The 12,771-nt window shown below is 44.0% G+C and overlaps 1 protein-coding gene across 1 annotated transcript in view; it reads right to left on the reverse strand.

Annotated features, from left to right (window-relative positions):
- Nucleotides 1–384: 384 nt before the first annotated feature.
- FARSB (phenylalanyl-tRNA synthetase subunit beta) overlaps nucleotides 385–12,771 on the reverse strand; it is a 64,984-nt gene continuing 52,597 nt past the window's right edge. The window contains exon 17 of the mRNA XM_083178074.1: nucleotides 385–846. Within this exon, the coding sequence (XP_083034200.1) occupies nucleotides 695–846 (152 nt within the window). The 3' untranslated portion in view covers nucleotides 385–694. The remainder of the gene's footprint in view (nucleotides 847–12,771) is intronic.

Below are 12,771 nucleotides of genomic sequence, written 5' to 3' on the forward strand. Positions count from 1 at the left end.
CGCAGGGCTGGAGGGCCGAAGGTTCCCCATCCCTGGTGTAAACAGCGAACTATATGAAATCATGGTATGTCCAGCAACTGCTTGCTCAAAATTGACATAAGGTGTTTTTGAACCCAAGGAAAGCACTACCAGTACACAACGCCAGACATCCCATATGCACAAGCTATCCACCTGCATATAATGAACCCTTTTATACACGCTGGTGTAGCAGTGTTTAGCAATCACTGCATGTGTATCATATATATGTATAAGTGCAAAGTTTGTAACATATCAGTTCTTACCCACAGCTGGCTATAGGGCAGTAACAGGTACAAAACCTAGAATTATCCATTTACATTGGAACCCTTATGTTAAATCAATAAATGTAACTCATTGTGTAACTGGTTGGTTAAAATACAACTGATTAGTGATCGCGTTGGTAAGACTAGGTCCACCTGTGTGACATTGATAGGTGATGTAAGGTGTAGGCTCCAGAAAAATAAAAGAAAGAGATCAGACTGTGACATTGCTATAATTGCCCTGCAGAACAGCACAGACTTAATCCCCCCCTTGCTGTAAGGGCATGAAGTGACAGGCCGGTGTTATGTGCATTAGTAACGCTTTTCAATGCATCTCAGGCCAACTGCATCCTATAGAACGCTGCTGGAAATTATCCATAAAGATAAATAGCGACTTCTCAGGGTTTTCGGCTCTATCACAAGAAAGGCTCCACATTTATTTCCAGGGCCGAACAGGGCATGGTCAGGTCAAACTTTGTGATGACATCGGGGTGCAGGACGCCCAGCTTTCCTATGGACTTGCCGTCAGCCAGGATTTCTGCGCAGCGACCAGGAAAGAAAGCTGGATCTACAAAAAGAAATTGCCAACATGTTAAAGACATCACTCAGGAAACAGAGAACTACAATGGTGGTAATTAAAGAAGGAGTCTAGTACAGGCATTAATATAATAACGGTAGAGGGTAGATATCAAAATATCGGGAAGGGCGCTATGATGTGAGTGCGCTTTGCTTGAAGCAGCAGTATGGAAAAAAGGGGTAGTCACTCCCAATGGTTAGACAAAAAATGCAGGAAGATGGGTAACTGCGCTGGATGTATGACAATGGGTATAATCTTAAGGTACTTGTTTCCTAGCACGACCACACCGATTTGCATCGGGGTGGTCGTGTCGGAAAAATCGCGTCGGTCAAATCGCATGCGATGGACCCGATTTTTACATTCAATCAAATGTGAATAGGGTCCCTCGGTGGCTCACTGCGCTCGACACTTTATATTCTCAACTCCACGCCGACGTGGATAGTAGGGGTATGAAAAGGTCATAGGACGCGTACCGCTGCGCTCGCCACGCTTCAGGTTGGCGTCAATCGTGGGGTGACGACGGGGCCATATACAATGTGAAATGGGTCAGATTGGCCCATTTCACATTGTTTCCTATGTGAGATGGACTTAATCAAGTCCATCTCATCTTGTGCCATTATAATGGCACAAGACCGACGCGATGCTCCCGATTTCAATGTTAAAAAATATTTTAACATTGAAGCCTATGGCAAAATTGCGGGCATCGCGTCGGGGGCTATGTTAATGGCCGCGACCGACGCGATTCCCCCAATTTTGCCTTTGACGGTAAAATGGACCTGATTTCAAAGGAAATCGGGTCCATCGCGGGCATCGTGTACCTTAACTTTAAGGTAGACGATGCCCACGATTGTGGCTGTGCTAGGAAACAAGTACCAATCTTAAAAATGGCTAATTTAATAATACATTTATAATGTCATTTTGACAACAACAATACACATAAAAAAACAATTATAAAGGTAATGATTAAAATGTCAATGGTAGAATAAATAGGTACAATGACCTGAATACTTGGATAGTCACCCTTTTATCCACCAGTACTGGGGAAATCCGTCCAAGTTTATGGATGTATGCTTGAAATGCCGGTTATATGCGGAATGGAGTTCCTCTCACTTCTTTTGGAAATGAAACCGGGTCCCTAGGAGGTGGCGTTCCTCCAGAAAATGTCTGAGCCATGGCAAAAGAAGGGAAGATGGTGCCTCTGATGCAATCTCCATTCCGCATATAACCAGCATTTCAAGCATACATCCATAAACTTGGACGGATTTCCCCAGTACTGGTGGATAAAAGGGTGACTATCCAAGTATTCAGGTCATTGTACCTATTTATTCTACCATTGACATTTTAATCATTACCTTTAGAATTTTTTTTATGTGTATTGTTGTTGTCAAAATGACATTATAAACGAATTATTCAATTAGCCATTTTTAAGATTGTACCCATTGTCCTACACCCAGCGCAGTTACCCATCTTCCTGCATTTCTTGATTAATATAATAACAGCTTCACCTAGGAATTGAAAAGAAGCATTATAAGTGTGTATAAAACAGGAAAACAAAATGTACTTGTAAGAAGCAACATGAAGACTTCCGAATGAGAAATACACCTTCTGGAGTAGTTTTTATTTTGTGTTTTATATTATATCCCAAATTATGTTTTCCTGTTACAGACCCCGATTGTTGATTAAAAATGTAATCTCACATAAATAAATAAAAGTTTGCAGAATGTTTTGCACAATTAAAAAAAATAAAAAAAACATTTATTGTACTGTATTTTCATTTTAATAAACCGTAGTCCCTCGCCCCAAGAAAGGAATCTCAGTACATGGATATAGATGCTGTAATGGAGACTAGAAATCATACACACTCATCACGAACACACACTGTGTGTGTCGCACAATGACAAAAAATGAGCTTTGGGTTGTCCGATCTGCCTTACATTATTTGGTATTTGTGTAATATCTGGACGCCCGATTATTTGATTGTATGCCTTAACTTAAGGCATACAATCAGATGCGATGCAATTTTGCGGTAAAATCGCGTAGATCGCATGCGATGGACGCGATTTTCCATAGGATTCAATGTTAAAATGGTCCTGTTCATTTCCCCACTATCCAAGTGGGCATAAAGTTGACTTTATATAGCGTGGCGAGGGGACGCGGATTACTTAAAATGTATTCCGCGTCCCCTCGCTGCGCTCGCCACGCTATATAAAATCAACTCTATGCCCACTTGGATAGTGGGGAAATGGAACAGGACCATTTTAACATTGAATCCTATGGAAAATCGCGTCGATCGAATCGCATGCGATTTGGTTGCATGCGATGCGATTTTTTCCGACCCGATTTTAAAATCGGGCGCCCAGTTATTACACAAGTACCCATTATTTATTAAACCTAGATTGCTGACTGACTGGGTTACCCTGCATTTCCAAGAGCAGCAAGTAATTGGCCTGCCTCTCATGGTACAGACACAATATGAAACTTATTACTATTTGACTACAAGACACATACATCAGAAAAAAAAATGTAAGTAAACGACGTGGCTTAAATATGCCATATGGTATTCCACTAGGCACAAGCTGGCTCCACAAACTCATTTTTGTATTCCCTTTGGAAAGACTGATACTGTGCAGCAATAGCTGTGAAACGGGCTTAGGACCATCCTGCATTAAAAGGTTTAAGTTAATACCATTTAGCCACTGGCTCCCTTGTCTTAAGAATCCATACTGACAATTAAGTCATTGTTCTAATTACTCAATGGTAATGTCCAGTTTCAGATATTGCCCAGATGATACTAGGGAGAAGCAGAGCTCTTAGCTATCCTTATTAGTCTATTATCCTTTATTTATAGGTCCGCAGCGCTGTACAAAAAGAAAAAAAAACCACAGTATCAACCAGTACTTATCAATCTCAGTCCTCAACTCCCCTTAACCATAGCTAAGATTATTCATGACTGAGCACAGATGGATAAATCAGATTGACTGAAGTACTAATTAAGTCACCTGTACCCAAGCATGGTTATACATGGCGGGGGGGGGGGGGGGGGGTGTTATTTACCAAAATAATGTTAGCATTTTGAACATATCGGTATATTGACTTTCTGCCAATGCTTTTCAGTATTTTGACCATCGGTATTTCAAAGTATTGCGAAATCGTAGTGAACCCATGGCAGGTAAGAACTACAAATCTATGCAAATATAGTTAACACAACCATAAAATCAGTTTTGGTACTTGTGTAGTAGCTGGGCATCCAATTAGCATACGTACGTATGCAGCCGTAGGCTAAGCTACGCTGTCAGCCTAGTCAGCATAGCGTAGTGAGTCCAAGGCAGCCTGGCTCTGTCCCCGTGTCCCCAGCAACCATGGCTCTATCCCCGGCATCCATGCCAAGCCTAGTGAGCGCCTCTCACACAGCGCCGTTTACCGCCAGATCCCCTGCACTAGCGGACGCCGGCGGAGAGGCGCTCCGGCTGTCTGAGACACAGGTGCGTCTTATTAGCACGTGCGCCTCATACATACATTGGGCAAGTTCTAACCCCCACTATCCACACCAGCCCGAAGCGTAGCGAGCCCTGCGTGGGTACGCGTTACACGTCCTCCCGACCTATTCATACCCCCACTATCCTCGTCTGCGTGGAGTTGAATTGATAAAGTGTGGCGAGGGGACGCGGATTACTTCACGTGTTCCTCGTCCGCTTGCCACGCTTCGGGCTTGGTGGCTCGCCACACTTTATAAAATCAACTCCATGCCGACGTGGATAGTGGGGATATGAACAGGTTGCTTAATGTGTGTGCTCGCCATGCTTCGGGCTGCCGTGGATAGTGGGGGTGTTTCAGGAACACATTCACACCTGTCATATCATACATCTGAGACAGTAATGACAACATGTGTTAACTGTTAATGTGATCTTTATTGTTAACTGCGTCGTCGCCTTTCTCAGCCTGGGGGAGCAGGGTTAGCGCATGGAGGATACGCTCGAAACTGTTTTTGGCGCCCAGAGTCTTTGAACTCCTGCAAGTAGGAGTCGAGCTGATGGTGTGCAGTGCCCCTTTGGTGTTTGTTGCGCCACTTGCAGGATCCCCAAAGGCGCTCAATGTTCTGGGTGTGAACAAAGTTGTACCGATGGTTAACCCGAGCATGGTGGTACCTTGCCAGCTCCAGCTGCTCTGTGTTGTAGGCACGCCAACAATTAGAGAAGATGGTCGTCCATGGTTCGATGTGCCTCTCGATGGCGGCCATCAGGGTACTGGCATCACGTCTTTGTACTGGTGTCACAAACCACTCACCAGTCTCCCTCCGAATATCCACTGCTAAGGCAGCAACTGTCCAACATGGCTCTTCCTCTGCACGAAGAGGCTCTCGTCGACTTCAACGATTTTGCCCGGACCGCCAATTTTGCGTTGGGGCTGCGTCATCGGGTCCACAGTGCAGGCCTCACGCATAAGGTGATTATACTGGACCACTGTTTTGTTCAACATGTTCAATTGACACTCACAAAATGTTATAGTTGCGAGCTCCTCCGCCCATGAATAAATAAAGCTTACCAATGTCAAAACCGGTAAACGACAACCCGGGAACCAATGTGCCGCACGCATGCTCACTTTCTTATGGCACGATTTGATATGGCAGCGCCACGTTGACTCCTTCATGCTGAGGCGCATTGGGTGTCCATTTATACAACTTTGAGTCTGTGGCAGCAAATGGTGCTGCTGGAAGAATAATGGTGCTGCTGGAAGAATAACACTGCCTCCTCCTCTGTCTTTGCCAAGCTGAACATTGTCACAGGTTCTGCAGCCATTACACTGTCACTTCTACTTCTGACTGAGTACGCTATGAGGGAACACTACTCTGATTCTGACAGACGCTGGCTACGAGGCCGCAGGATCACTACGCAGAGTCTGGCACTGAATACGCTGGCCGCGGGAACACTACCTCTGACTGACTATGCTAACTACGCTGGCCACGGGAACACTACGCTGATTCTGACAGCGCCGCTACACTAACTACGTACCGGGCGCCCGGCTAATACACAAGTATCTCAGTTTTACCCCTGTACCTACCGACTGCAAACCAATACCAGAGAAGAGGTGTTAGGAAGAGGAATCTGCACACAGCAACTTAAACTCCATAGGGTAGAAGCAGTCAAATATGGGTTATGCAGATCGTCAGCCAGTTGACAGGGACAAAAGGCAGAAGGTCAGTCAGTAGGCCTGGACAAAGGTGTGGGTTGAGAGGGGAGCTGGCAAGAGTAGGATTGTCTGGACTCCCTAAATGTCCCATGGACACAAGCGGAGATACAGTTGGCCATTAAATCACTACCCCGCAATAAGGCTCCAGGCCCAGATGAGTTTATTACTGACTTTTACATCACATTTAGTGATCTCCTGACCCCGTACTTAACTGACCTATTTAATGAGCTTTCCTCAACAGGTTCTTCTCCCCCGGAATGATTAGAAGCCCGTATAGTGACAATACCCAAACCAGGAAAAGACCCGGCCTTCTGTCAAAACTACCGCCCTATAGCGCTACTAAACTGTGACATTAAGCTGTTCGCCAAATTGTTGGCACTCCGCATCAATCAATTCCTGCCGTTGCTGGTGCACCCGGACCAGACAGGGTTTGTACCTGGAAGACAGGCCTCTGACAATACCAGAAGAGTATTCAATCTAATTGATTCTCAATCTGAGGAGCAAGACCTTCTTCTCCTATCCCTAGATGCTGAAAAAGCTTTTTATAGACTGAACTGGCAATACATGCAGAAAGTGCTCTCTTGCTTTGGCTTCAGAGATCGGATTCTCACATCGATCCTGACACTTTATAGCTCCCCCTCAGCCCGGGTGTTCATCAACGGTTTGCTATCCGACTCTTTCATGATCTCAAATGATACTAGGCAGGGGTGCCCTCTATCCCCCTTAATCATTGTCCTCTCTATAGAACCGTTAGCCATCTCCATTCGTAACAACACCAACTTTCCCGGTCTACAGTTGGGCCCCCTTCGTCATAAACTCAGCCTTTTTGCGGATGATGTATTGCTCTTTGTGACTGACCCCATCAGGACCCTCCCCTTCCTTCATACTACACTCGCCTCTTATAGCGCAGCTTCCTACTAAAAACTTAACGCCACTAAAACAGATGCCCTCCCGATTAACCTCACCAATTCCCTACCACTCCTACATTGAACCTACAAATACAACTGGCAAACAAAATATTTTAGGTATACAAATACCCCCCCAAATACAATGAATGTCTTTAACGCCAACTTCTCCCCTCTCCTCACTACTTTGACCAATCTATCCAAGTCCTGGCTATCATATGACATCTCCTGGATGGGACGCATTGCAGCATTTAAAATGTCTTTACTCCCTAAACTAATGTACCTGTTCCGCACCATCCCTTATACCTTCCCTAAGAGATCTATACAACTTGTCTCCTCTATATTGACAAAATATGTCTGGACGACCAGACCCCCAGCAATGGCCCGCTCTAAGATGTCGCTCCCTAGAGCCTTTGGCGGTCTGGACCTCCCTGACTTATACCATTACCAGTCAGCATGCCTTTTGGCCCCAATTAAACACTATACTGCGCTTGACTCCCCTACAGCCTGGGTGACTATTGAACAAAATCAGACCCCCAATATCCCACTATCAGATCTAATTAGAATTCCGAGACATGTTAGGCCTGCCCAACCAAATTTACTTCCATCAACAAAAGCAACTCTGCAAGCATGGGACCAACTATTATCCATTCTACCAGCCCCGACGGCCTCTATCTCTAACATATCTATCAGCACTGTAGCAAAGCTAATACCCAATTTAAATTTAAACATATGGAAAGCTCGTGGTGTAGTCTCCTTCGGAGACATTTTAGACGCCCAATCTTTACTCCCCTTCGCTTCCCTACAACGTCATTTCTCATTACCCTCATCGGAATACTTTCACTACTTACAACTTGCACATTGGTGGAAAGCCCATTTCGCGACCTACTCTCCCCCAGATGCCTCTTCCCAGATAGTTCTATCCAGACCCTTTCTGATAAATTCCAGAGGAAATATATCTTTCTGGTACAAAACTGACAACTCCCACTTATTTCTCCAGAACGTCCTCCCATATGAAATGGGAGACAGACTTGGGCAGATCATTTACGCCCGCACAATGGCGACAGATCTTCCTTTCCTCCTACACAAGGTCACATTGCCTAAATCATACTAAGATGCATATCAAGCTCATTAACAGACTCTGACTCCGGAACGGTTACATACCTTTTGGCCATCTTGTTCAAACCAATGCTGGAGACTGTGTGGATGCGTAGGTAACATTTACCACATTTTCTGGTCCTGCCCCAAAATCCTGAAATACTGGGCTGAAGTTTTTAATCTAATCTCTACTGTCCTTAAGACCGCTATTACCCCTGATCCATCTACAGCTTTATTTCACATATACCCCCAGGAAGTTTTGCCAGAGAAAAGATATGTCCTAGGACATATACTCATAGCCGCCTGTGCGAACCTAGCCCAGCAATGGAAGCAACCCTCCCCCCCATCCTTACTGCAAGTTATTCTGAAAACAAACCCCCATTTCCATATGGAAACCAGCTTTGCCCCACTCTCGCCCACACCCTCCTCCCCCCATACACGTTGGCTCCCATGGCACATATACGTTACAGATGGTGAGGGTGCCAAACTCTTCCCTCCCACTTCCCTAACTGACTCACCCCAGTTCAGTCTAAATGAACTCCCGGAGGCCCAACAATAATGGGACTATTCTTTGCTGCCTGGACACCCTAGTGGTTATAAATGTTCACACTGTGCTCTATGTTATGTTCCGTAACTGCTGTACTTTACCAATTGTCTTACTGTTGATCGCTCTGCGTAGCGACACTATATATATCGATATGTACCCTGATTATATTTGATGTCCACGACCCCCCCCCCCCAAATGTCCCTTCTTGCTTTTTGTACCCCATATAAAAACATCTGTTTCAATAAAAACTTATTGATGAAAAAAAAAAAAAGAGTAGGATTGTCTGTAAGCTTGCGAGCAGGGCCCTCCTACCGTTTGACTGTCTGTAAATACCCTGTTTGTTGTATCACTGTCTCCTTTTGGAAAGCGCAATGAAATATGCTGTGCTATATAAGAAACTGTTAATAAATAAAAATAAATATGGAGAGGGAGTGAGTTCCAGAGGTAGGAAGCAGACATCTTTGGGGGTGGTAGAGGGAAGAGGTAATTAGTTAGGAAGAGAAGCAGTGGTCATTGGTAGAGTGGGAAACAAGAAAAAAGGATAAAAATATCCAAAAAAGGCGCTGGTGTATGAGTCTGTTTGGCTAATGGAGCAGCAGTCTAAAAAAGGGGGAGTCAGCCCCAATACAATGGTAGAAAAAAAAGAGAAGTGGTCGACTGCGCTGGGTATATATAAATTGTTAACTATACACAATGAATGAAAAAAGGTCAGGTGTATGATGAAAAAAGGTTATACAATTTATTAAAATTTATCACATGTAATAAGACAATAAATAAAATAAAGATAAAAAGTGACACTGATAGTTATATTCACCCTTCGGTCGGTCATAAGAGTCCAAACCAGTTGGTAGATTTGGTGATTTGTAATCCGTTTGGAAAATTGGATGGATGGATCCACACCTGGCAATTTCTTATGGTGATGTAGCAAAGTGAGGGGCCAGTTCACTTTGTTTGTAGACCGCAGAATTGATCATTTTACCAGATGGATAGGGAGACACCGGTATTTGTGGGAAATGGTGGAACCTCTGCATTCAAACCGGGCTTTATTAAGGGGGTGGCGTACCTCCAGATGTTGTAGAGCCACGGATAGAAGTCCAGGGAACCAAGATGTTACATCCACTGTTGGTGCAATGCGGTGGTATTTAAGATGAACAGTTCTGCTGGGAGTAGAATTCTCCTAATGCAGGTGCATTAGGAGAATTCTACTCCCAGCAGAACTGTTCATCTTAAATACCACCGCATTGCACCAACAGTGGATGTAACATCTTGGTTCCCTGGACTTCTACCCGTGGCTCTACAACATCTGGAGGTACGCCACCCCCTTAATAAAGCCCGGTTTGAATGCAGAGGTTCCACCATTTCCCACAAATACCGGTGTCTCCCTATCCATCTGGTAAAATGATCAATTCTGGGGTCTACAAACAAAGTGAACTGGCCCCTCACTTTGCTACATCACCATAAGAAATTGCCAGGTGTGGATCCATCCATCCAATTTTCCAAACGGATTACAAATCACCAAATCTACCAACTGGTTTGGACTCTTATGACCGACCGAAGGGTGAATATAACTATCAGTGTCACTTTTTATCTTTATTTTATTTATTGTCTTATTACATGTGATAAATTTTAATAAATTGTAAAACCTTTTTTCATCATACACCTGACCTTTTTTCATTCAATGGGCGGTATTCAATGTGAATACCTGCGAGGTGCAGCGAATCCTTTTTTGGATTCGCTGCACATTCGCCACGTTCCGGAGCCGGCGGGCTCCGGTATTCAACGAGTCAGGGGCAGCGAGCCCCTGACTGGCGAATATGAGCTCCTGCGGCGATTGCCGCAGGGAGCCTGAGGACGGTGCCAGGCAGAGAGATGGTAGTCTCTCTGCCTAGCCCAGACCTTTGTGGGGGGTTAGGTGGGCTCCCCGGGTGCCAGGCAGCACAGGCTGCCCCCCCGGGGGTGCCAGCAGGGGGGCGTATATTCACTACACACGATCGTAATGATCGTGCAGTGAATATATGAATATGTAATGAGCGGCTCAGCTCCGGCGCCCCCTGCTGGCTGCTGTGTAAAAAAAAAAAAAAAAAATAGTATTTTTAAAATTAAATATATATTCATGTACTTACAGCACATGAATAAAAATAGCATGCCCCTCCTCAGAATAAAATTCCTGATTTTTTGACACCAAAAGTAAAAAACAAAAACACTTTATTTTAAAAGTTTACATTCCACTTCACCATAATAAGATAGCGATTGCTACTCGGTGAATCATGGCGAAAAAAACCTTCAAATGTATTCGCCATGTGGTCATTGAATAGGGTGATTCACCGTTTTTGTCAGAAATTCGCCAAACAGCACAAATTCGCCATAAAAACCTGGCGAATCAGGCTCATTGAATACCGCCCATTGTGTATAGTTAACAATTTATATATACCCAGCGCAGTCGACCACTTCTCTTTTTTTTCTGTCATTGATAGAGTGAAGTGATTGGACAGATGGGGGATGAAGTTAAAAACAAAGATATGGGCCATCGAGAATTGGGTAAGGATTATCAAGGAAAGGTGTGAGGAATTTATTTGTGTCCTTTAAGAGAAGTGGAGAATTTATGGCCTGCTGGAAGGGAGTTGCAGCTACCACAACTAGTTTCTGATATTAGAAGTCATTTATAGCAGGTTGCGTAATAACCAATCTTATAGTAACACAAAACAGACATTCAAATACACAAAAAAGGTAACTGTTGTAAAACAATAGACTCGGCATAGTAATCAAGAAATCTAACACTTGCAAGAACAAACTAATCAGATATGATGTATAATTTCCCTACAGTATTGCTCATCGGAAAACATCGCACTTGAAATAAAAGTGTACTGGCAATGTGGTATGCAGGGTACAATAATATCATTAGTGAAAGAAAAATGTGGAATAAAACAATCAGTTTCTCAAATCTCTTCATAACATACACTATAAAAAGAAGTAATTTTATGGTGGTAGGAATGTAATGGCAGAGAATGTTTCTATTGAGGAACAGTTAATGGCATAACAAAATAAACAAAAAAAAAACAAAAAAAAACACAGTAAAATTAGCGTTTTGAGCCCAATATCGCTCTCCCATTTTAGCTGGGGCACAACAGGCAAAGCCCATTATTTGTGCAGCACATTTGGATTTGCAGAAGCCAAGAGCTATAAGGGAAGGGGGTGGTGTGTTTGGGCCTTGTAAAATGAACACATTTCCAATGACAGACAGACCCGTGGTAGAAAAGGTGCAGGGCTCACACTGACTAAACTATACGGACAGTGTTTATAGACGTGGGGCAGGGGCCATTGTTGTGCAATTTGTCCGTTCCCTTTTCCTAGTTCACTTTCTACATGATGTAACCCGCTCTGAAATAAACAGAAAATCTACCTTCACAGACCATCATTCTGACAGATTTAATTTTTGTCACCTTTGGATGCCACAAATCTGCCATATACAGTAGATGATTTATTTATTAACAATTTCTTTTATAGCGCACACATATTCCGCAGCGCTTTACAGAGCGTAGCTGAACATTCACATCAGTCCCTGCCCCAGTGGAGCTTACAGTCTATATTCCCTACCACATGTACACGCACACAGACATTCTAGGGTTCATTTTGTTGGGAGCCAATTAACCTTTTTTGGATTGTGGGAGGAAACCGGAGTACCCGGCGTAAACCCACACAAGTACGGGGAGAATACACAAACTCCACACAGTTAGAGCCATGGTGGGTATCGAACCCATGACCTCAGTGCTGTAAGGCAGTGATGCAAACCATTACACCATCCGTGCTGCACCAGATTACAGAGACCTATCTTTAACAATTCTGCCCAAAAGCGGATTTTTTTTTTTCTCTAGGGGGAAGAAGAAAAAAAATAATGCAGGACAACAGGATTCAAATGGGGGCGGTTACAGTTTCCCTTTAGATCTCAAACATGTTCTTTGAATCTAGTATTTAATCCAGGCTCAGGGGCCCTGCACAAGAAAAAAATAGATCAGAAAAATCATTTGGCCCTTAGAGCAGTGACATCCTGTATAATTACATCCCCACAGCAGGCAGATTCTCCATACAGTGAGACGTGACAGCTGGGTCTGCTTATCACAGGTTATATGAACCAGCCGCGTACGAACAGATGTGAAGTTCAGCAGCCACTACACAGCAAGA

The sequence above is a fragment of the Crinia signifera genome, chromosome 3 (assembly GCF_055691185.1).
Source record: "Crinia signifera chromosome 3, ASM5569118v1, whole genome shotgun sequence".
Lineage (NCBI taxonomy): Eukaryota > Metazoa > Chordata > Amphibia > Anura > Myobatrachidae > Crinia > Crinia signifera.